The sequence below is a fragment of the Chanodichthys erythropterus genome, chromosome 17 (genome assembly GCF_024489055.1).
Source record: "Chanodichthys erythropterus isolate Z2021 chromosome 17, ASM2448905v1, whole genome shotgun sequence".
Classification (NCBI taxonomy): Eukaryota; Metazoa; Chordata; class Actinopteri; order Cypriniformes; family Xenocyprididae; genus Chanodichthys; species Chanodichthys erythropterus.
Window position 1 is genome coordinate 145,560 of NC_090237.1, and position 26,941 is coordinate 172,500.

Here is a 26,941-nt window from a genome sequence, read left to right on the forward strand (position 1 = left end):
AATCTTTGTTTCTTAATGTCTTTAAATCAAGCAGAACTGTAGTAATATTTACAGTAGGCTGGTATGTGAGGATACTGTACTGGGTGAAATGCCGTCCCCTTCAGACTGTAGTCATGACAACGCCTTATTATGATGGCTTGGCTAGGTTATTGCATGCGATCAGAAAATGATGCAGTTACAATTATAGTTTAATCGAAAACCAGCTTTAAATGACAAGCATCGCTGATTCCCTCCTGACAGTCTTTAAACACAATCACAATCTCGCTAGCGCCGTTAGCATCGCGAGCTAGCTGTTTTATAACTGTAAAACGAGCTGCAAAGAGCTTACAAAACATGAACAAACAAGCCAAACGGACCCACAAGCATTTAAAAAGCAGAACAACTTACCTTTAAAATAATAGTAGCCTCCATCAGGTGCTCAGATGTCTTCTCAGGTGCAGCTTCTATCCGGCCCAAACAGGAAATGAACGCGAAGACTCTTATTATAAACCATACTTAATATAATATACGCGGGATTAAAATAATAATAATAAATATATGTGATGTGAGCGCACGAGTTAATGTGTGGTTGTGTTTACATGAATAGCATATGCTAACGAGCTAAATAAACTGTATAAATACTGAGTAAACAGCATTCAAGTTATTTTTATACTTTATTACATGACATTTAAGGGATATTTTTAATCGAGGATCACTATTTATTCATATATTTAATTCACAAATAAAAAATTATAGGCAATAACACTTAAATAATTAGTATTTTGCATTAACTCGCTTGTTATACAGACCTATGCTGAAGCTGAAGCTGAATGAAGCTCCGCCCACCGGCGCCATCTTGTCTCGCTGTTGTTCATTGCGTATGCAACCAATAGGAGCTGCAGAATTAGGCTCCGCCCGTCGGCGCCATCTTGTTTTCGTGATTTCCCGCCTACCAGTACCGATCTGACCAGTCACAGGCCTCAATACTTACACTTGTGTGAAAAATGCAAATTTTCGATGACGCCGGTACAGTACCAGGACCCGGCTGCAGGGGCGCACTCTCGTACACAGAGGATACACAGTGTATGGTATAAAATCAGGTTTTTGTGGTATATAAGGACATGCCGCGAAAATTGGAGAGGGTGCTTCTGGGACATAGAGAAAGGCATCTACATTGCCGGAATTACAAGGACATGGCCTGTGTCCTCATAAACCCAAATGTCCCCGTAATGCCGGTGCGTATTCAGGTCAAAAGTCCTCGTAAACCACAAAAACCAACACACACACACACACACACACACACACACACACACACACCCTCTTCTGTCAGACCGATGGAGGGTGAAATGGAGCGTCACACAGACATTTTTCACTCATCCATCCGGATGTTTTCCACCAAATACACCTTCATGCTTTGTTTTTCTTTCTTTCTTGACTCCAGCGGTGATGTTTGGATTTGTGTGATGTGTGTATATATATATATATATAACTGGAAGAATAAATCTGTTGTTTCAGGAGGAAGCCGCGGCGTTTATTGCGTGCTCTGCATGCGTCGCTTTAGCACTCAATTCTCTAAATGATTTATGTGAAACAGGTAACAGTACAAATACAGTAGGTAGTCAACCAAAATGCCTGTTACCGCTGTAAGGCCGTGACATAAATACAACCCAGTCACATGTGAAGCTCACCACCAGGTGGCGCAAAGGAACAGCTGGAGTAAAGGCTGGAATTGTGACAATTTTTGTTTGTAAATGCGGATAAAATAATAAAATACTTTGGGTAAAATATTTAAAATAAAGGTATGTTCTGGTTCTCGAATCTGAGAGCGTTTTCCAGCCATGCAATATTTTACTTCTATCACACGGAAACAGTTTCACTATTTGCATTTCCCTATTGGCAGCTTTTCTCACAGCGAGCGTCAATGGTGGAGGATCAAACTAGAGATCGATCGATATATCGATTTACCGATATTTCCCTTGATATTTAAGCATTTTACCATAATCGGATATCGGTTTTGTAATATCGGATTTACCAGTAAACGCTGCCATCTTGTGGGTGTTTTGAGAATTGCGCACAGGATCGCCATTACAGCGCATCTGAGGGGAGACGAGACGACGGCTTGCACAGGTCAAGTACACTTACCTGCTGTAATTAGTCAACTTTATTTAACATTACATCCATTAGTGCACAAATTAGATGTGTTACATAAATGCAATTTTTCTCTAATAAATAGAAACAAGCTCACGGAGTCACGATAATCCGTCAAATCCTGTCCCAATAAAGATGTAACTTTGCATGAATTAAATAATACAGCCATGAATGAGCACATGTTGGAAATAAAAGCGCTGAGTTTAATTCTCTCTCGTCTGTTCATCATTAGTCTCGTGAAGTCATCTGCATTTGTTCACTCAGATGATGCTCAGCACGGCCACCGCAAGATTCACTTGTTTACAACACCGTAATTATATAAACATGTACTATATAACCATTAATTCGCTAATAAACATCCAAGTAAACACAACTCTATGGAAATGAATTATTTATTATCTCCGTGAGCGATCGCAGTTTGAGAATAGTTCTGTGTAATGCAGAGATAAACAGCGCCTTGTCAGCAGATATTTCATGATCTACAAACATTAATAATTCTGATATAACATAGCAGTTGAGAAATGTAATATAATACGATGCATTCTTTGTTATATTCCAGAGAATATTATTCAGTTATTTCACTTTATCCAGCGAATTATTCTTCACTCTTTAGCCCATTAAACAGCTTATAAATCTACTAAAACTATTACATTTCTGCAAAGTTGATATCCCTCTTGTCTTTAAATTATTTGCTCCATTTGAAAACATTAGACATTCTACATCTATTTTGCTTATTGTTAGCATTAGTGTTTCTGCTGATGCTTTTCATAAATAAAATTATTTTTGTAATATGAAGATTAAAATCAAAATGTATTGGTGTATAAATAAGATTTGTTATATTTTCTATGCAAGAAGGGAGTGATTGTTATAAATAAAATGGTTTGTTCAGTTCAGTGGTGTTGTAATTGTGTCAAAAACAGAAGAATAACAGTAAATAAATATCGGTTCTGCATATCGGTTATCAGGCACATGAACAAAAATTGTTGGTATCGGTTCTAAAAAAATCAATATCGGTCGATCACTAGATCAAACCCACTATCATTTTGTAAATACTGCTGTTATTGTGTCACAGAATGTTGTTTTAGATGAGAATGTAGTTGTTTAGACCTCATATATGTGATTTATACATAAACCGCCCGTTTGAAAATGTGTTTAGTCGTTTTCAGAGATGCGATCTCCAGCCGTCAGCGGTCGTCCGGTGCTCATGTACCCGCTGAGAACAGCTTTTTCCCGAATTTGTTGCCTATGTAGATATGAGATATAATTCACTTTGGGTATATCAGACAGGTATATCAGAGCAAATCAATTTGGCTAAAGGCAAAGTTAAGTTTAGATTTATTTAACTTAAATCCTGTGTTAACTTTAGTGCAGCTTTTATACATTTGACTGAATTATTGTTTATTTCCTATTGTACAAACTTATTATACTTTTATAATGGCTATTATTGTATATTTAACTATTGTTGTTCAATAAATATTTTAATTTATTATATTCGATATTGAGAAAGGGTTCGTTAGTGATTGTGATTTCAACTTCAGTGAACGTTACATTATTACACCATTAGATGGCGTCTTTATGACTGAGACTTTTACATTGAAAGTGACTGAAACAATAAATGTCTTTATTTGTACTTTCAAAAGACACAACTGACTAGAGCTGTCATGGGAAATCCCCTTAACCATTAAAAGGACAAAGATATCGCCTTCCTCAGTAGACATTCAAACTGATTTTTTATTATGAATTTAACATTGATCTGAAGAATAAGTGCTGTATCCGATGCAGGTAATACACCCGCTTTATCGGTCTCCGTCTCGTAGTACCATGATACAATAATGAAGCAACTCAGTGAACTAATCCTTTAATAGAATCGCTGAATCAAGATCTTTTAATGATTATTCTTGCAGTTTTCATGGTGCAATTCCCAGTCTCACATGCTGAGAAAACTGTCATGTGACTCTGGATGTGGTTTTGATTTGTGGTTTTATGATTTGAGGAAGTGTTGGGTCGAGAGCTCCAAAACAGAATTCTTAAACTAGAGTTATAGACTCATTATCTGACCAGATATAAATATTCTGGCATCTGTGTTGTTTATTTAAAAAGTACAGTTCGAGATACACAGGGGAGTCACAGAAAGAGTGTGTCTGAGTGGCTGTTTATTTGTGCTTGATGGACACACACACACACACACACACACACACACACACACACATGCAGTGCTGCTCTCATTATTTCCTGAAGCTGTGCACTGGTGTTAAACTGCAGCAGCTGTAATTGGCCTCACAAACACACACAGAGCTGTTGGTCATATTGAATGTCAATCATGCAGCGTTGCTATCACACATTCAGCACTTATCCTACAGCACTCAAGAGCTCTTCACACACTCACACACACTCACTCACACACACTCACACACACACATTATCCGCCATTTACCTTTGACCTTGCTATTGAATCCAGCCTGAAGTGTAATGGTATTCATTCTCACATCTACACTGTGTGTGTGTGTGTGTGTGTGTGTGTGTGTGTGTGTGTGTGTGTGTGTGTGTGTGTGTGTGTGTGTGTGTGTGTGTGTGTGTGTGTGAGTGTGAGCGTGTGTGTGTGTGTGTGTGTGTGTGAACAGTGAAGAAGTGGCTCATATATTAAATATTTAATATAGAAGCTTCTTTCAGACACAGACTTTTAAAAAAGGGTATTGCAAACAATTCTGACTTTAGAAATAAACACACTATTTTGTCTATATCTCGCAATTCTATGTCAGAGTTTTATATCTCATGATTTCGACCTTTTAATAATTGTGTGAAAAAAGTCAGAATGGTGTTCAGTTTTTTTCTGTGGTGGAAAAAAGTTTCCATAGTTTCCTGTTTCCATTTTGATTAGTGATGATAATAATAATAATAATAATATAATGTGCCAGTAACAATAGTTCAATGAAAAAATATAATATTATATTTTATTATATATTATAATACTATCATATTTTTATTTTATTGAATGCTGTCTGTATATATATATATATATATTTTTTTTTTTATTTGATGAGAGTATGCAGAGCATCTTAAACTGTGGCGCCTGTTTAAATTACATCCAACATTAAAATGAGTCTGTGGATTTGGACAGAAGAAGACATTTGAGGAATGATCAGAGTTAATGGTGTGTGTGTGAGTGTGTGTGTGTGTGTGTGTGTGTGTGTGTGTGTGTGTGTGTGTGTGGTTCCAGTAGAAAAGCATCATAGAGTAAACAGTTTTAAGTTTGCTTTGAGGGTTAGGGTGAGTGTTTTATGATTATGATTGAGTCTGTGACGCGTCCTCCTCCTCATTTAGATGCGTTTAGTCGCGCGCTTTTGTGAGACCCACAGAAAGGAAGCGCGCGCGCACAGACGGGGCTGTTGTCGTGACAACCGATAACGGGACTCTCGTGAAGGGGGCAGCAGAGCGCTAGTGTAGCGAGTGTGTGTGTAAGTGTGTGTGTGTGTGTGTGAGTCAGTGCACGGGAGCTGCGCGCGGACTGGATCGCAGTTTCCTCCAGTTCATCTCGCGCGTGTTGCCGCTTCAGTCTCCGGTTATCCCCGCGGATCTCTCGCGCTCTTCATCTGTTCACTGTGTTTCTCTGTGGATATCGTTACTCTGTGGAGATGTTTGTGTGGGGACGCACATCGTTTCGGCAGCTGCAGGCGTGTTTTTTCCGACTGCTATGTTTTATTCCCACAGGATTCCCGGTGATCAGCGTGGACAGCCAGAGATCCACCGACAACATCACCATCAGACAGGGAGACACGGCCGTGATCCGGTAAGACGAGAACTTTCCTCAACTAACTCCCGTTTATCATGTCCTTCATCCCTCAGACTCTTCAGCTCCATCATCAGCACCACTGCGGGAATCAAACACACACACACACACACACACACACACACACCCGCATCCGACACGCGTTTCATCAATAAACAGTGTCGTGCGCGCTCATCTGATCAGATCGCGCTTATATAATCACATTCACTGATTAAATTAATACTCTTATCTGATTATTAACATAATACTGATTAATGATCAGATCTGATCAGTTCTCTGGTAATAAGTTTGTCACGTGATCACTGTGGGGATGTTTGTTATTTCTGTTGTTTCTGGTGATGCGGGGCTTCATCTTCATGCATGCGCTCTTCATCAGCAGAGCTTCATCAGAAGTAGAAGCAGGAGCTCGTATTGTGTGACGCTTTCACGAGCAGCTGGGCAGAATGAGCTTAGTTAGTGAGTTTCATTATTAATAGACTGACATTGATGTGTGTTTTATAGATGCTGAGGCTCAGAGTTGTGCATGTCCTGCTGTATATTGTTAGTTATTAAATGGACTGTAGTTTCAAGCATCATCTGCCAGCTGCATAAACACTGTTTAGAGTCTTAAGAACGAGTCTGACCTAAAAGTTTGACAGATGGGGTAATTAGTTTTACATTTCCAATTCTAATTATACTAATCAACGTTTTTATGTAACTGACTTTAAGAAAGTTATGACAGACATTAATGTGTGTTTTATGGATGTTGAGGCTCAGAGTTTGACATGACCTGCTGTATATTGGTTATATATTGGGAGTTAGTTGCTTTAAGGGGTCATGAATTGCGAAATCAATTTTTCCTTGAGCTTTTGATATATGAGGTCATCGTACTGTAAGAATATCCTGTAAGATTCAGAACTGAAATCTTCCTTGTTAGTCCAATAAAAGCTTTTATTGACTCCAGACCCAGAGAACGACTGATCCTGTCATAGATAGGTGAAACTCCGCCTCCGCTGAAGAAACCCCGCCTACTTCATCATCGCAGCATTAGCCCCGCCCACTGGTGTGTGAGTGAGATGAGGAGGAGAGAAGAGCGATACAGGACTAAAATAACATTACCTTTCAAAGGATCCTAATGCAGGAATATGGTTATTTATTTCCATCAATGTGAATGTCTCAGTTGAGCTTTATTTATTTGTGTTCGGTTCATTTCACTGTGGATTCTTTGGTAAATCAGTCGCATTTCAGCATTATCAGACTTTTACGATATGAACTCGACAGTAATGCAACAACATGTCAGTAACTGTGTTCATTCTGATGCCTGATCTGATATTAATGATTCATGTACAGTCACATGATCTTTGTGTCAGTAAATCAAACCAGCGACTAAACGCTCAACTTCACCTTGATTCTCTTAGTAGGATGAAAATAATCTGTTATTTAAACTGTGATTAAATTATATAAAGAAATTGATCAAGATATAGAAACGCTCCCTTTACAATCTCTGGAGCTGTCAATCAAACAGAGTTTATCAGTGACTGAGTTCTGGACTCGCACCAAAACTCACGTTTTATTCAGCGAATCTCTTATTTATATAGAGTTTGCACTGTTAGTTATGATGAAAGCATTGGTTAGTGTGCAGAAACTGAGTTTAATGACGAGATCACTGCTTTCATGAGCTCAACAACATGTCTGTGATCGACTACAATGATCATCACTGCAACCTTTCATGCCACGATCTAAATATAATGCCATAGATCTAAATGTAATGCAGCACTTTTCATGATTAGTTAACCTTGAGAGCTGTAATAGTAAAATTGTACTAAAACTTTTCGAGAGAGTAATACTGAGCTATTTCAAATGCAAAGATGTCAGCCAATCACAGCAGTGGGCGTTTACACTGAAGTCTCACACAGACACGCCCCTTAAAACTGAGCTCAAATCAGAGGATAAAATAAGGGAAGGAAAAATGGCTTTTATTTCTAAATTATGACAATTTTTGATGTAAAAATCATACTATCATTATAAGTGCGCCCCAGGATACATTATAAAACAATAAAACAACACAGTTCATGACCGCTTTAATAGACTGTCGTTTCAAGCTGATTTCTAAACAGACGTTGATGTGTTTGAGGCTCAGAGTTTGGCTTGACCTGCTGTATATTGGTTGAATATTGGTTATATATTGGTTGTTAGTTACATTATTAAATTTGGCCTGACCTGCTGTATATCTACCTCACCTTCACCTTCTGCTTCAGCCTTCACTGCGATTATTACAGTTATTAGACATTCACTGCGGGAGAGAGAGAGATCCTGCTGAACACTTTCTCTTCATCATCGTTACAGCAGAACTCAGGAACTCATTCAGATTCATCAGAACCGCACACAGACCTGATTAGATGAAATGTGTTTTTGTGCTGAGCGGCGGTGATGGTGATTGGCTGTGAAGTGCACCGGGTCACTTTGTGTTAGACATTAGTCAGTTGGAACGTGTCTTTCTCCCAGTGCGGCATGTGAATCCGAGCCCTAGATCTCCACACGCAGTTGAAACGCTTGAAGTGGTTTCAGTATGAATACACACACACTATTCATCTCCTCTCTGTCTTCAGACACAGCAGTGAGACGCTCTCATTCATAAATCAGCGAGTGTCTTAGCTGAAGGCGCACAAGTCTGATTGAAGTGCAGTTTAGACTCGGGGGCTTGGATTGTGTTTGGATGTTTAGAGGCGCTTCCAGTTTATTGATGTGTTCACCAACAGCATATGGCATTAGAGCAGAGCTTCTCAGCTGCTTCTGCTTCACACTGGACTTCAACAGCGTGCCGAGGCCCTAAGCCGTATCTGAGGTCATCCGGGACCGATTTTCTTTCACCTTGTGTAGTTTCGTTCATGGTTGGTTTTGAGGATGAGGGCCGGCTAACATCTGTTCATGCTGCATATGCTGCCAAGCAGCAGTTGCACCAAAACACCGTTGAGTTTCTTTGGCCTTTCGATCAGGAACAAAATACATGGGAGATTTACCACCTTAATCAATGAATAAGATTAACTGTATTTCATGTGTTACAGCACAGTGCACTATATGCAAGGAGCGTTCTTCAAAACGTCCGCAATAATATAAGCCAGCTGGAAAACTTCTGCTGAAATGTCACTTGTCAGTGTGTTGAGCATCAATAGTGTAATACTCAGTTTATAATCACAATATAGTCACTCAAATAGTCAGGCCTAGCATTAATTTAGTTATTCAAACGTAAGATGACATAAAATAAATATAGATGTGTCTCAGTGTTCCTCCTCTGAAAATTCAATTCAATCATCAACCTTCGTGTGAAAAAATGCATCAACAGACTGTAAATGAAAGATTTATTGTGCACTTTAGTTAGATGTATTGAATAAAATATGTTTCACAAGAGTGCTGAAATCATTGATCTTGCGCTGCTCTGACTGACAGCTTTGTGTAATTCATTCGCAAGAAAAGTTATTGTTTTTCATGAGATTTTGTGAGAACTTCATACTTCACCTTGACAAAGTGTATTTTTAAACCTAGTGATTTTATAATGTTTATTATTTATTCAAAAGCGAAACTGAGTGAAAAACTATCACAGGAAATGGCTAATATATGCGCAAATAAATAGTCCTCTGCCGCCATCTGATGGTTATAGTGGTAATTAATGTCTTTTTTATATTTAAATGTGTTTTCTATCAAATGTTGGACTTCCTACATCTAGAAACATTAAATTAACACATTAAAAATTTGAAGTGCTGGAGAAATGTTGCGTGAGAGCGTCTAGCTACAGACACTGAGTTTCTCATTCAAACGTTCCCATTAGCTTCGTCTTTATTGAAATCAATAAAACTGGTTTATTGGCAAATTAAGCAAGTGTGATAACTGCATTAAAGTATAAATACAACATTGGAAAGTCAACCATTGATGGTTTAGTGTCGATGTACAGCGAGTACAGAATGACAGCTGACAGTTCACCGGAAATGCTCGAGCTGGCTTAACAAAAAACCAGGAAGTAACCGTGCATATGGTCAGTTCTATGATTAGTGATTCAGCATGTAATCGATCAGATCAAACTAGCACTGAATGTTTCCATTGTAGCATCAGAAACAGGATCGTTTGCTTTATTCTTGGAGCAGAAGATGATGTTTTCGCCCTCAATTCCACCTTTAAAATGGAGTGATTGGTTAAGATAAAGCTCCCTGTGCTGTCAAAGGCTCTTTTCACTGTTTAACTCATGGGCACTCGAGCAAAACTAGACAGTTTTGCTCAGAAATATTCTAAATTAATTCAATCATCTGTTTAATAATAGATGCAATGAAGCGCACCCTAACGCTGAAGTATTTACTGTGTATTTCAGTTTAGCATGCAGAGACGACTGCAAGTATAATGCAGAGATTCCTAACCAGGGTTACACCAACTCCACTGGGCATCATGGTTTACTCTCCTTTTCTCTCTTCTGTGAAACACGTTTCCATATAATGAAAGATGCAAATGCAGAATATGGTCTGGCTCGCCTGACTTTGATGTCTTAAGCTTTTTTATCTCCTGGTATATCATGGTTTTTGTTCACATGCTGAGGAAACCTGTTTGGAAACAGTCATGGTTTCGCACATTCGTATTGCGTGATAAACTTTCAGAAAGTCGGACACAAGGCAGCAATGGGAATTTTGTAAAGCACCGTTTATCTCCTACTGATTTATTGTTACTCGTAACGTCATAACGCACTGCGGCCTCATTAGGAGTATCCAGGCCGAGCAATTAGCGCAGAGCTGCCCATCTTCTCAAACCAACAGGATGTGATTATCTGCAGCACTTCCTGTGAAGAGCTCAGTCCTTCAGGGCCACCAGGATTAATTAGCAAAGCTGTTTATCACATTCCACCAACAATGGGACATACAGCGGTTTTTGTTTATGCCATTCTGCAAGTGTATTTGACAGATATCATGTTTACTGCTTATTAAATGATAGCAGCTATCTGGGGCTTTGCCGACTAATTTGCGACCCATAATTCTGGGCCTGTGATTTGCTGCTCTTTATATCTGAGGTGTGAAGTTCCCCTCCAGTGTTCAGGGCCATTTTCCCACAATGCTGTAATTTTAATTGGTTTTTAACACTCCTGGCAGCGGATCTGGCTGCAGGGTGCGTCTCAGAATGAGACGAGTCATTGTTGGTTTATTAAAACATCCTCTTCAGCGAGAGCAATACTCCGAGTCAATTATCACCTCTTTGGACAATAACAGCACACGTGTGCTATTTTAAAAAGACAGTGTATGAGAGCGAGAGCGCGCTCGTGGATGTTCAGTGTCGTCTCCTGACTCACATGCTCTGGGTTCTCTGGGTTTGGCCTTCGCTCTTCCTCCGCCGGAGATTGACCTGTAGTTCAGGGCCGGGAATGTCTCCGCTCACAGGGGAATGTTCTCTGTTAGTCCAATAAAAGCTTTTATTGACTCCAGACCCAGAGAACGACTGATCCTGTCATAGATAGGTGAAACTCCGCCTCCGCTGAAGAAACCCCGCCTACTTCATCATCGCAGCATTAGCCCCGCCCACTGGTGTGTGAGTGAGATGAGGAGGAGAGAAGAGCGATACAGGACTAAAATAACATTACCTTTCAAAGGATCCTAATGCAGGAATATGGTTATTTATTTCCATCAATGTGAATGTCTCAGTTGAGCTTTATTTATTTGTGTTCGGTTCATTTCACTGTGGATTCTTTGGTAAATCAGTCTCATTTCTGCATTATCAGACTTTTACGATATGAACTCGACAGTAATGCAACAACATGTCAGTAACTGTGTTCATTCTGATGCCTGATCTGATATTAATGATTCATGTACAGTCACATGATCTTTGTGTCAGTAAATCAAACCAGCGACTAAACGCTCAACTTCACCTTGATTCTCTTAGTAGGATGAAAATAATCTGTTATTTAAACTGTGATTAAATTATATAAAGAAATTGATCAAGATATAGAAACGCTCCCTTTACAATCTCTGGAGCTGTCAATCAAACAGAGTTTATCAGTGACTGAGTTCTGGACTCGCACCAAAACTCACGTTTTATTCAGCGAATCTCTTATTTATATCGAGTTTGCACTGTTAGTTATGATGAAAGCATTGGTTAGTGTGCAGAAACTGAGTTTAATGACGAGATCACTGCTTTCATGAGCTCAACAACATGTCTGTGATCGACTACAATGATCATCACTGCAACCTTTCATGCCACGATCTCAATATAATAAATATAGTAAAAACGTGCTGAAACTTTTCAAGAGAGTAATACTGAGCTATTTCATATGCAAAGATGTCAGCCAATCACAGCAGTGGGCGTTTACACTGAAGTCTCACACAGACACGCCCCTTAAAACTGAGCTCAAATCAGAGGATAAAATCAGGGAAGGAAAAATGGCTTTTATTTCTAAATTATGACAATTTTTGATGTAAAAATCATACTAAGATTATAAGTGCGCCCCAGGATACATTATAAAACAATAAAACAACACAGTTCATGACCGCTTTAACATTCACATAACCAAGAAAAACGTTTTAGAGAACATTCAGAAATCATGTTTTCATAACTTAATGGGAACGTTAGCGAAATGTTTTTAGAACATATAGAGAATCTGTGTTTCCTCCCGGAGGGTTGTTGGTCGTCCTGAGCGAAGGTGAATCCATCAGCTCTGATCATGTGTCTGCTGTATTAGTGGCGTCCCATTAGACTGCAGCTCCGGGTCACCCGTGTGTCACGGCTCCGGTGCAAAAAGCTCTCCCACCTAATCTGACTCCACTTAATGTTCGGCTACACACATTTTTTCCCCGTCTCGCTGAAAGCCAGATATCGCACCCTGCCAAGTGCTGTATCATCTTCCATCTTCTGTTCCGGCTGAGCCGCGGTTGTGCTGAAATCTGAAGCGGTTTGTCCCACTCAGCGTCAGATGATGATGATGGTGACAATCGGATGAGTTTTCTTAGCGTGCTCAATTCTGTGTGAAAACCTGATCAATAATGAGTCAAGAAGGTGATGTAGGAATCACATGTGATCTGGCTGCTGGCTCATTAATCCCACTCCAAATCACATTAACTGTTTTAGACATTTAGCACTTACACAGCCATAAACAAATCATATTTATTTATTCGCAGAACAGATATTGTTGCACACGTGTAAACACCAAAATCTGCACGAGATCCAATTTTTTTCAAATCTGATCTGAGCCACTAAATCAGATAAAAATCTGATATCTAAACATGTCTATATAGTCAATTCCCCTTTTTGACCGCTATCAATAACATAGCTTTGCTACTGAATCGCTGCTTATATTTCTCAGCAACAAGGTGATAACGTCGCTGTTTTTGCAGTAATTAAACTCACAGCTTCACTATTAGTCGAGAGACGCTGCACTGGTAATCTTTACCTTTATCCGTCCAGTCAAATTTTACACTCCAAACATCAATCAGATATAGTCAAAAGATCGGGTCTGTGTGTTTAGCGCTGCAGTGCAAACGCATCTATAATGAGGTCATGTGACCATCTGCGTATCATTTCACATGCTATTTTCAGGACTAGTGTTCAGTCGAGGTGGGTGTTTGTGTGACTGGTCAGTAAGCTGGAGTGTTGGAGCTCACGGAGAGTCAGAGGAAGCAGCAAACTCTGCTGGGTGTTTGAGTCTTTGTTTCTCCAGAAGAAAAGCAGTGCTGACTGCTCATCAGGGGCGAGATGTGGGTTAAAATCAATGCTGGAGAGCTGTGCACTAAACACACACACACACACGGCTGCATTACATCTGCTCGGATGTGAGTTCAAGCAGCTTTGTGTTCCATAGAAGATTGAGACAGACACCGTCTTTCTCCCGTGTCACATTCGGTTTAAATCGGAATGTAAAGATCACGTCTATCAGCTAGTGTGTTTGTGCAGTGCTGAGATTTTCCATTCCTGCGTTTGAGTAGATTCCCATCACGTCCATTTTACAGATGGACACTGTTTGCTGGAACCGCTCACGGGCGTCGGGACACTCAGGATGGGCAAACACAGTTTCACGTGATTCCACAGCAGGTATCCGTGCAGTTAGTGTCACTAGCTGTGTTTCCATCCACCTGTTTGTATTTTGGGATAAAAACCCTGGAAACGGCAAGATGCACATAAAAACGTATGCGCTCAATTGTGTCAGATCATTGGTTTTAAACGATAAGAAGACATGCGCATAAACTACGACGGAAACACATTTACTGAATAAATCCCTCAAAACCTCACATGACTATTTTCTGGATAACTGGACTAACCAGTGGACCAATCACATCGCAGCATGTCAAATGTTGGTTTGGTGGTTCTGAAAGTCAAAGTCTGTCATCAGAATGATTTGGTTTAATTCCTCCAGAAGCGTCTCACACGACTGTGTTCCCAAACACCAGCATCCGAACGCAAGATCACATGACAGCGTTATTGTGTTTCGTCTGACGCTCTGAGACAAACTTATGATGGAGGAGAAAAGAGACACTTTCATTTCTATGACTGATATTGTGCACCAGGAAGTGACAAACTTTTTTTGAACAAATGAGATGGAAACGCTGCTTTATTCGCAAATATTTAATGCCATATTCCAGTTTTGCACACAAGTTAAATTCTCAACTTTAGAAGGAAACACAGCTAGTGTCATCTGGTGTTTGATCAAACTGGATCTTCCTGAAGATGAAAGTAACGTGTAGTTACAGCGGCTGATCTGACGGAGGTTTACTGCAGTTACTCACCCGTGTTTTACAGAGCAGTTAAAGCACACGCTCTGCTCCAACATTGATGTGTGGCTCGGAGTCAGCGAGCCCTTCTGATTTTTCCCTCTCAAGTCTCTGATAAACTGTTTTGGCAGCGATCCGTGATGAATAACGAACCTCCTGGATTCTGCCAGAAAACTTCCCTTGACTGTTGGGCTGGTGGTGTAGCGGTCCTGTCGTTTCCTATCAGTCCCTGTCCTCTATCACTGTAGATGAAAGGAAATCCTCCCTGATGTTGATTAAATAATAGATTGAAGGGAAGTTTTTAGTGGTTTGTCCTGCTGGAAGTGGCGTTTCAGACCCGTAACTTCCTGCTGGAGGTGAGCGAGTTTAGTTCTCGCTTCTCTGGGTTTTAATTGTGCCGTTTACCTGCTACACTCGCCGTGACGCCACAGGAAGAGCTGACGTTGCGGTTGGAAAGCAGGGCTCATGGGAGATTTATGAGTGTGTGGTTGAAGCACTCAGCGTAATAGACGAGTCTCTAATATGAGCTGATTGACTGAGTCTGAATCACTGATCTCAAATCACAGACCGCACAGACAGGAAGTAGAGCAGAATCACAATCAGAGTGTGTGTGTGTGTGAGTGTGTGTAGAGGAGGTGCAAAATATTATGATTGTGCAAAATGCCCGTCTGCTGAATGAAGTGTGTCTGAGTGTGCAGATCTCTGGAAGAGGAATCAATGAGTGACCTGATTCTGAATCTTCCCCATCACACTCACACACTCACACACACACACACACACACACACACACACACACACACACACACACACACACACACACACACACACACACACACACACACACACACACACACACACACACACACACACACACACACACACACACATATACAGTGTTTGTTTGTGCACCTGCTGTGAGCTGAGAGCAGATTCTACAGGCCGTATCTGGATCAAACCACACTGAAAAACAACCTCTGAGACGTCTGTCAGTGATCAGACAAACAAACCTGCTTGACCACCAGTGTGTGTGTGTGTTTATAAGCTGTAATTTGGAAAAAAAAAACTGGTCTAAATCTGACAGACCCTCATTAAAGTACTAAATAATAAAGTTGTTTTATTATTAACCAGATGCTGCATGACCAGATTGTAGTCATGAGGGTTTGTGCGCACATAAAACACGTATGTTGTGTCTCATCACGTCCGTGATACTCAGGATCCTTTTTATAGTTTCATTGTGGATCTTGAGGGATTTGTTGTATAATATATAACAGGATCAGATGTTATGCAACAAATCAAGTTCCACAAGGAAAACCATAAAAAGCATGTGTTGTGTTGTGGTGAAGCATCATGGGAATTTGAGGTGTGTGTTAGTTTTGCACTTTCCAGCTAACAAAAATATATTCTTAGAACATTTTGCTCCTCAACACATTAAGTTATGAAAACGTTATTTCTGAATGTTCTCTGAATGCTCAAAATGTCTGTTTTTCAAAATGTTTATTCTTAGTGAATGTTCCATTGTGTGATTCTTCAGACACCTTGAGCTGCAGTGAGCGTTAGAGAAGCTCTGCGTCTGAAATCACACACTATGTAGTAGGCACTACATTTACTTTGAAACGTACTTCTCGACCACTAAAAAAGTATCTTCTGTATAGTATGAATGTGTACAGTATGAATGTAATCCAGAAAACACATTGTCATGTGACCTACAGCGTCAGTTGTAGAAAATCTTCTCCCGTGGCCTCATGGGATAGTAAAGTGTCCATCGAATGCAAGCTTCAGAATCTCAGCAGAAGAAGTAGGTCATCCGGGGACTATTGCCTACTGTTTGATGAATGCTATGAATTCTGACATACAACTCGGTAAGCTTTCTGTGATAGACGGTGTTACACTGTGTTCAGCCGCACATCGATTATTATATATTTATTTATAGGTTTTGCGTTCACACCAAAAGCCTGCACACCACTGATCTGTATAAGTGGCGCTCTCATAAAGAGTACAAAATTGAGCTCTTTTTCGTGGCTTATTGCACTTAAATTGCCAAATACATACAAAATTATGTCAAAATGCCGATCTTGCCGGGCATTCAAGTCAACTCAAGTCACCTTTATTTATATAGCGCTTTTTACAATGCAGATTGTGTCAAAGCAGCTTTACATTGATAACTGGTACATAAATTTTTGCTGCACAGCAGCTCTTAAAGAATAGTGTCAATGCAGGCAGATCAAAGACTGTTAAATATCAAATGTCAAGTCAAGTGTCCTTAACGCGACAGCGGCAAGGAACCCAAACTCCAGGTAAATACAGTCAGTTTCGGAATGTAAATAGTATGTTGTGTAACAGTGTGTCGATCCGCATATAAACTCTTAAAGTGACAGCAGCCTAATAAACCTGCTGCTTGTAAGGGCCTCACTAATGTAAATGTCCTTACTAATATAGTGAAACATCTGACTAGTGAGGAGATTATACGTGTCCTGAAATGCTCATAAATCGGTCAAATCATGGGTTAGTTGAGAAAGCATCATTAACCTGATTAAAGTCTGTGATGAGCTCACTGATATAAACAAACACACGTGCGTCACTCCTCAGACCTGCTCTGATTGAATCCCGTGAGAGACAGTATAATGACTCATTAAATTCTGCAGTACAACATCAGACGGACGTAATAATGGAGGAGAAGCACGTGAGCGTCATATGTGCTAATTAAATATGACATGGCGTCTGTGGTGTGCGCGGCTCTGACAGGCTCCTCTGAGCTCCACGTCTGCTGAAACATTGATCCGCATTAAATAAAAGAGGAGCTTCACGCCATGGATGTCTCCTTGTGTTCCTGGAGTTCCTCTGCTGCAGCGCTGGAGCGCGTGAGTCATGTGGAGCCTGTAATAGAAGCGTAGGAGACAGTAATTAGACTCTAATCCTGTTTTACTGTAGTGAAGCCACACATTACACCGAACTCTCGCTGTGAGCGCGGATGAGCCTCGCTCTAGATCTCCTGAGACAGCGTGAGACCGCTTGCAGTTTCTCAAGCGTTCCAGGGTGCATTTCCCAAAATTGTTAGCCAACTATGGTCTCAAGTTCTGTTATAACCAGCATAGTTAAACGATTTGGTGTTTCCAACAAACATTCACATTCATGCTAAAATGACGTGCACTTAATAAAATCCCTATCTTGAGCAAAAAAAGCAAGCAACATTCAGTACAATCTGTATCTTTTATTTTGAATAAATACAGATTTCATTTACGTTTTTTAGTTTGTGCAATATTTTAATTTTTGAAGGGAAGGCGCCCCCATATACCTAAATTCGTTTATGTCTGCGCAAATCATTTTACACCAGACAATGCAAAACACTCAAGGATGGATCAGTACCAACTGTTCATGATCCAGCTTATAGTCTCCAGAGCGATACTGGATATGACAGTCATGAAAAGGAGAGCACGCACTTTATTACAGTTCATCGGAATTGTTTCACGGATATACAGTTTACCAGTTTATTAAGCATCCCCCTGAAAAGGTATAAGGTCTGTATAGATTTATAGAAACAGACATTTCGTCTTTTGTGTGATGTACAATAAACTTCATAAAACTCATCAGTAAAGTTCTGGCCATCATTCAGACGGGGTCTGTACTAATAATGGATAAAAGCAAGATGACAACATAAGTTATAACCGTAATTAATCGAAACTATACCTGTTATATCTCCATGCAGCATATATTCTCTGGCTCTGTAGGCATCATTGTCTGACTCCGGTTCGAACTGAACACCATTACTGACGGTTTCTGACATTTTCAGTGCGTGAGATTGTCTTGTTTTGTTGTTGTCTGTATGCTGGAATATGAGCTCCTGAAGCTCCGCCCTCTTCTGGAAAGGGGGCGGGAGCAGCAGCTCATTTGCATTTAAAGGGACACACACAAAAACGGCACATTTTTGCTCACCCCAAAAACTGGCAATTTTAAGACGCTATCCGCTTGTTAAGTCGTGACGTAAGGAACGCTGTCTCTGGATCCAAGCCCCGGCTCTTTTATAAGAAATGTTAAATTTAACATTTTAAAAAGTTAAACATTTAAAATACTTACAGTCTACACAACAGTGCTCACAGCATCACAGACATTAATATTTTAACGATTTATAAAAGATGAATCACTGTCTGACTGTCTGGCCGTCTGGGATTTTGGTATGGAGATAAAAGTTATGATTATAATTTTTTGATAGTATTACACCACATCGTGTGTGTATATTAGCACCGTTTGTTGTTTTCTTGTAGTATGAGATGGAGCGTTTGGACCTGGACGCGCTGCCGCGTGACGCCAGACTTAACAACCGTTCAAAGTGATCTGCCGTGACATGGTGTGAAAATGTGCAGACCGGCGTGCAATTCATTCAAGAACGTCGTGTAAGTTTACTGCAACCATGAAGCTGTGACCTTCACATACTTCTGAGGATCCGGTTCTGATGGTGTGTATCTTCCCACTGTTCTCAGGAAAATCCACACTCTTTGCTTTTCCAGCATCTTCTGCTCATGTAAGCTCTGAGATCCAGTTTTCACACTGATGAGGATGAGCGACTCACTCAGGACTGTAGTACAATCTTTACCAACATTCACTGAGCAGAATGATCGGTTTTATTTGGTCTGGTAGGAAACGTAATTATGTGAGGTAGCTTCATCAGGGCAGGACTCAATTAAAAAGCAAAGTGCTCTTATTTTGTTAAATGATATCTTGCGGGTTCTGAATTGGATCCGTAGACTCGTGAGCTCAGCCGTCTCTGATCACAGTCTGATCATGTACAGATTATTGTTCATCTGGTTCATGATATGATATTTTATTCACTGCTGCCGTTTTACACTCAAGAAAACTGATTTGTTGACAAATTATAATGACATCTTAGTTTTATTCATCTCATTTGTAATCATTTAAAGCCGTTGCCGGTCGTGCAGCGAATGAATGATGTAATAACAAGAAGAGCGGTGACTGTGAGCGATAACACAGACTGTATGTGTGACAGACTGAAGTATACAGTACTTTACACTGTGCTCGTGAAGAACCACTTTTTCTTCGTGCTGAAGAACATTTTAATAGCCTAAGGCAGTGGTTTCTCGACTGGTTTATCCATGGGACCCGAATTTGAACCAAACAATTGTATTTCTGAAAATAGAAGTCTTGCATCAGAAAACTTTTAGAAATGCATTTGTTGTTGTTTCTTTGACTGCACACACCAGTCGAGAAACACTGGCTTATTGAACCTTTTTCCACTATTAGGAACCTTTAGAGCAATAGAAAGATCCCATGGAACCAACGCCAATAAAGAAGCTTTTCTTGTAATAGTGTGGGTCATGCTGTAGATCACGGGCTGTTAATGAATCTGTGATGCTGCAATCTGATTGGTCAGTGTGGCGTTGTGTTGATCTGATTCACTTCCTTTCAGCTGCTTCAGTGAGAGGATGAGGATAAGAGCGAGGAGCGAGTCAGTGGGCGGCCGGACGCTCATGTCTCATTTAGTGAAGGCATGTTGACTATTAGATATAAAAGTGACACTATGAGGAATGTAAAGATGAAAAGATGAATGATAATGTATGATAAACCTTCATTAACATTCATCATTTATTGGTAAAAGGGCTCTGCCGTCTGGCCATGAATGAGCGCGTGCTCTGAATATAACTCCATTTGTTAGTGTTTCATTAAATCCGTTATGGTAGAGACACACATCATTAAAATGAAGTTTTGATCGTTCGGTGTTCATCATTCAGACGTGTGGTAGATTTCCTCTGGTCTTGCGGTCTGATGTAGAGTTAGTTTCTCATTAACCGTGATCTCAGCATCTCCCACATGAGTTTCTTACTGGACAGATTCTCCAGCCTGATGCTCCATTAAACACGGACCGTCTTTGAGGATTTGGGTCAAGAAGTGGGTTGCCCCAGTTTCTGTCCCACTCAGATGCTCAGGAAAGGTGTTCGGCCTTCAGATGACGTTCTCAAAGCCTTCAGATAGATTAGCAGTGGACATCTTCAGAGTTCAGCTCCAGCCCCAATCAAACAGCTGTCATTTTCACATAATCCTCGAGACTTTGCTTAGATTTTTCAGGTTGTTTGATCCGGGAACATGTGAAGGTTTTCGTGGCAGATGAGAAGATCCTCAGTCTGGTGGTCGTTCTCTATCTGAGACGTGCAGATGACTTTAGGAGAACGTCCTCAGTAAGGGAAGAAGTTATTCTGGTCTTTTCTTCTCTATTGTGTCGTATATCAGAGTGAAACGGCTTTGCACACAAGAACAAATGTAGGGCGGGGCTTGATTGTGTCTGTGGGGAATTGATTGGATGGTTGTGGTTTGCTATTGGTGGATCTCATGTGATTGACAGGTTGCCCCGCCCTCATCATCAGAGAAGAGAAGAGATGCTGCAAGAGGAAGAGAAGATATTCTGATTCAGGATTACCAGAACATGAATTTAACACAATCACGGACAAATCATTTAAAATAAACACTGCAATATTCCATAACAAAACAACAATTGTCGACAATTTTGATCTCCAAGTATTTGATGTTGATTCTGCTGCTCCATAAGCGCCACCTACTGTCAGAGAGTGAATTTGTGTTTTCATTCAGTGTGTTCAGACCAATGAAAAAATCTGAATGTTCACAAACAAGCAGTGTTGTACAGTTTAAGCAACTGATGGAAAAGAAGATCTAAAAACCTAAACAATTCGGATAAAGTGCCAATGATCACAATATACTCTGATTGGTCAGGTGTTTGTGTGGAATCACATGTGACTGTTACAGGTAGACGTTTGCTCTGCTCTGATACAGAGTCTTATTTTAGATGCATCTCATCCATATTTCATGGACACGCTTCATTCTGAGGTCTGTCACAACATGTCTTAATTTTAGCATAACACATCTGAGGTGGATGCGGCGCAGGGGCTGATGGGAGTTTCAGTGCGTTACACTGCGTTCTGTGACCGTCACATGACAGTTTACCAGAATAGAGATGAACACAGCTGAAAGTTTTACTTCTACCATGCGTCAATGTGTGTGTGTGTGTGTGTGTGCGAGGTTAATATATTTTGTGCGTTTCTGCTGAGCACATTGAGCTCCACCACAGAAGCTCTCATTCTTTCATTAGAGTTTGCAAGACAAGAAAATCTTTGCACTAAAGGGAATACATTAAACCAAATGCATTTTCCTTCCAGCAAATCAATGCAGCTTGAGTTAAAAGAACATAGAAAGTGCTGTTGCTGTCCAGAGAGAGAACGAGTGAGCTTACGGCTACGGCGGTGAGCGCTCCTGTACCAGCGTGTCACGGGTTCGATTGCATGAGCTGATCCAGTAAAACCCAGCTATAACAAAACATGTTCTAAAGTTTCATTTCTGAATGTTCTCTGAATGTTCAAAACGTCCATTTTAAAAAAAAAAAATTTTTGAAACGTTTTTTCTTGGTTACATGAACGTTAAGGGAACATTGCATCATTCTTCAAACATGTAAAGGAACGTTACTTTTGAATGTTCTCTGAAACAAGCAGTAACATTTAAAAAACGTTAAAACTGAAACACTTCAGAATAAATGTTCTATGAGCTGAATAAATTGAGAATCATGCTTTTTAAATTTAAAGTAGAGATCACGATTCTGAATAAACTGAACAAAATGTCATGTCATTTACCTCCAGTTCTGACAAAATGTTAATTAGTGTAGTCTATTTAAAAAATATATTTAATTCAATTGTTTTAATAATTAAATAAAAATAAAAAATCGCTTACATTACTGGATGAATCAACTTTTTTGAATGAATGATTCAATGACAAATACATTTTTAACAGTCTCCACCTACTGGTGTAACAATGTTATTGAAACAATCTTTATTTGGAGCATCAAGTTACTTTCAAAATGTGATAGACACCATAGACATCAGTGTTTATATCCGAAATATAAACTTTTATCCCAGTTTTTCTGTGATAATCTGAATTTTTGTAAGACAGAAATAATGATGGTGTTTGTGAAGCGGTTTCATATCTAAACATGACGACTGGATCAGAACACAGATCTGAATGTTCACCGTGATCGTACTTGTCAAAGCCGAATCACATCTTTTAACGATTAATCGGGCCAGAACGACCAGAGCTCTAACTGAACGTTCGGTTAATGTTACTGGAAGAACTTTGGGAGAAGCTTGCCAGAACATTAAATCAAGTTCTGAGAACATTCCCTTTTAACTGCATAGCTTGAACCCGTGTGATAAAGCAGCAAACGATCAAATCCTCTTTATTTTCTTCTTTGTTTTTGTTTTGTGAGGAACCGTTCAGCCCTTCCTGTGCGGGTCAGAGAAAAGTCCATTACTGACAGACGAGGCCTTTACCGCCGCTCTCCAATCACCTTCATAAGTGACGGTTTCCCTGAGACAGTAATGAGAGGTTTGAGTCTGGCGTACGGCGCGTGAAGCTTTCACAGGGTTAACAGGATTATAAACCTCTGCCATTATCCTGTCAGCCATGACCGACTACGGCAAAGAGGATTTCAGCACAATGCAGATTCATCCAACACGCTCTCTCCGCCCGCAAATAAGCCACCGACGATAACGGCACGCGTCATAGCAGTTATCGTAATGTGTTTATGCCGACGTCCTGATTATGTTTATGTAATTGAAGCGGCGGCTTACAGCAGCACCTGAGTGAGGATTTCCAGCCCAAATCTCTCTCTTCACGCTCCGTTAACGCCGTCAGACATCAGATCTTCCCTTTAATGATGCCGTCGATTGTGTGAAAGGGACATTAAATGATTTTCAGTGAGGGTGGAAATCGATTAAGGAGCAGATGAACGGCCTCTCACTGGCCGAATTTCTCCTGATAATCTGATTAATCGCGTGACCGGCGGCGTTTCGCACGGATGAAAAGACTGTGTTGTTTTCCGTGACCTGAAATGCAGCTGTGTTTGTAACCTTTGATTAACAGTGTTATGATGGTGACACGAGCCCGACATGTTTTAATTATAAAGACTCACTCACACACGCGCAGCGGCGGACGTGTTGAGATCACAGCGATCGCTGGCACTTTAATTTCACAGAGTCATTGCAGTAGATTAGCAGCTGAGAGAGAGAGAGAGAGAGATTTGAGTCTGTTTCCTTTTTTAGTTTATCTGGATTCAGATTATCTGTAATCTGGGCTTCTTTAATTTACTCCGCTCTGGGTCAAATCTGTCCATCAAAATGAAAAAACTCTCTCCTGCTGGAGCCTCTCTATTGGCCGGATGTGTGATTGGCAGCTGGTGGGCGGGTCTGTGTGAATAATATCTCAGACAGAGGTTTTGTCTACATGTTTCAGAGATCAATGAAATCATTTCCGGCGCAGACTGTGGCTGTTTTATCACGCAGATTACAATCACTGAGGCCCGTCTGTGTCAAACTCACTGGTGTAGATGGTCTTTATGTCGGTTATGGTTGTTCTCTACAATAAAAGATCGCAGAGTTTCATCATATAATCCGTGCGTTCACAGCTCTAGTCTGTGTGAGTGTTTTTTAAGGCAAAAAATTACAGGTGAATTTGGTAAAAATGAACACCTTCCCCAGTTGATTAATCACAGTACATTAAGACAATTGTTTTGTGTTACAGGTTTTCTGCATTTTAAATATGCAAATGAGGCATTGTCTATCGAATTCAATATGCACACATTTTTGCATACATTTCAAGCATATAAATCTGTACACTGGATGAAGCCAGATTCATAATTCTTGTTTTATTTTGTTGACATATTAGAGTTAAAAGTTTTTACATTCTAAAAAATGCTGGGTTGTTTTAACCCACCAAATAAGTTGTTTAACCCAGTGATTGGGTTGTTTTAATCCAGCGATTGGGTTGTTTTAACCCAGTGAAAGAGTTTTTTAAACCCAGTGATTGGGTTGTTTTAACCCAGTGAATGAGTTGTTTTAACCCAGCGATTGGGTTGTTTTAACCCAGTGATTGGGTTGTTTTAACCCTGTGATTGGGTTGTTTTAACCCAGTGATTGGGTTGTTTTAACCCACAAATTGGGTTGTTTTAACCCAGTGATTGGGTTGTTTTAACCCAGTGATTGGGTTGTTTTAACCCAGTGATTGGGTTGTTTTAACCCACAAATTGGGTTGTTTTAATCCAGCGATTGGGTTGTTTTAACCCAGTGATTGGGTTGTTTTAACCCACAAATTGGGTTGTTTTAACCCAGTGATTGGGTTGTTTTAACCCTGTGATTGGGTTGTTTTAACCCAGTGATTGGGTTGTTTTAACCCTGCGATTGGGTTGTTTTAACCCAGTGATTGGGTTGTTTTAACCCTGTGATTGGGTTGTTTTAACCCAGTGATTGGGTTGTTTTAACCCACAAATTGGGTTGTTTTAACCCAGCGATTGAGTTATTTTAACCTAGTGATTGGGTTGTTTTAACCCTGTGATTGGGTTGTTTTAACCCAGTGATTGGGTTGTTTTAACCCAGTGATTGGGTTGTTTTAACCCAGTGATTGGGTTGTTTTAACCCACAAAATGGGTTGTTTTAACCCAGCGATTGAGTTGTTTTAACCCAGTGATTGGGTTGTTTTAACCCTGTGTTTGGGTTGTTTTAACCCAGTGATTGAGTTGATTTAACCCAGTGATTGGGTTGTTTTAACCCTGTGATTGGGTTGTTTTAACCCAGTGATTGAGTTGTTTTAACCCAGTGATTGGGTTGTTTTAACCCTGTGATTGAGTTGATTTAACCCAGTGATTGGGTTGTTTTAACCCTGTGATTGGGTTGTTTTAACCCAGTGATTGAGTTGTTTTAACCCAGTGATTGGGTTGTTTTAACCCTGTGATTGAGTTGTTTAACCCAGTGATTGGGTTGTTTTAACCCTGTGATTGGGTTGTTTTAACCCAGTGATTGAGTTGTTTTAACCCAGTGATTGGGTTGTTTTAACCCAGTGATTGAGTTGATTTAACCCAGTGATTGGGTTGTTTTAACCCTGTGATTGGGTTGTTTTAACCCAGTGATTGAGTTGTTTTAACCCAGTGATTGGGTTGTTTTAACCCTGTGATTGAGTTGTTTAACCCAGTGATTGGGTTGTTTTAACCCTGTGATTGGGTTGTTTTAACCCAGTGATTGAGTTGTTTTAACCCAGTGATTGGGTTGTTTTAACCCAGTGATTGAGTTGATTTAACCCAGTGATTGGGTTGTTTTAACCCTGTGATTGGGTTGTTTTAACCCAGTGATTGAGTTGTTTTAACCCTGTGATTGGGTTGTTTTAACCCAGTGATTGAGTTGTTTTAACCCAGTGATTGGGTTGTTTTAACCCTGTGATTGAGTTGTTTAACCCAGCATTTTTAGAGTGTACAGAAGGGATTGTGAATTTCTCTTTTTATCACTGCATAAATCAGAAAATACTGTCAACAGACAGAAACAAATACATTTCGACTATGTTTTTAGGAGTAAAATGTTCTTTAAATCAGGCGAATGATTTATGAACACACCTTCAGAATATAGATATGAAGTTTGGTGTGTGAAGCTGCAGATGCCGAGAGATAAAGCACAATAAAATAAACTCTTATATGTGCATTTTGATGTTTTCTTTAAGATAAGATAAGATTGACTTTGTTGTCCCAACAATTTGTCTTGGACACATACAATACTGCTGTTTACTTACAAATACACATCACACGCAGTATACACTACATAAATTACCATAAACTAGCTAAAGTTACACTTGTCTGAATAATGACGAGTTCTGGCAGCAGAACAGAGCTCAAGACCTCCAGTGCTGGTCTTTCTGAGGGAGAAAGTCTTTGTAAGCGTCTGTCCTTCAGTGACGGCAGGACTGAGAGTAAATCACCGCAGCGGACGGCTCGTCCATTAGTGGCCACGGCAGTAAATCCTCATTTGTGTCTCCAGCTGCGTTCAGCCTCACCATGACCTGACGCAGAGCTCAGAGGACGTCAGCATCTTCACACCTTCTGTAAGATTTTAAAGAGCCAATATTATTATAAATCTTGATGTTGTTTTTGTCTCTACTAGAACAGGTTGATTATTTTCCCCATATTCTCCATTGTTGCAGCTCCTCTCTTCCCAGTCTGTCAGTAACGCTCTGTTTACTTCCTGTCTCTATGAAGCCCCGCCTTCTGAAAAGCACAGTGTGCTCTGATTGGTCGGCTGGAGCGGTGTGTTGTGATTGGTGTTTGGGAAATGTCCCGCCCCTTACCATAACCGCCAGTTTCAACACACTACTGACTAACTCAAGCAGGCCCCGCCCCTTTATTCTGCGCATGAATTATTTAAATGAGGAACATTGTGAAGAAACTCAAGACTATAATGGAGGCGTTTCAGGGAGTTCAGAAACACTGATATAG

At 40.2% G+C, this 26,941-nt stretch overlaps 1 protein-coding gene across 2 annotated transcripts in view; it reads left to right on the forward strand.

Annotated features, from left to right (window-relative positions):
* Positions 1 to 26,941, forward strand: part of lsamp (limbic system associated membrane protein) — a 171,204-nt gene that overhangs the window by 95,729 nt on the left and 48,534 nt on the right. Inside the window, exon 2 of one of the 2 annotated variants that reach the window (XM_067365730.1) lies at positions 5,836 to 5,914. In XM_067365730.1, coding sequence (XP_067221831.1) covers positions 5,836 to 5,914 — 79 coding nt within the window. Of the gene's footprint in view, positions 1 to 5,591; positions 5,915 to 26,941 lie in introns of those variants that run through there. The other variant, XM_067365729.1, reaches the window with a different exon arrangement.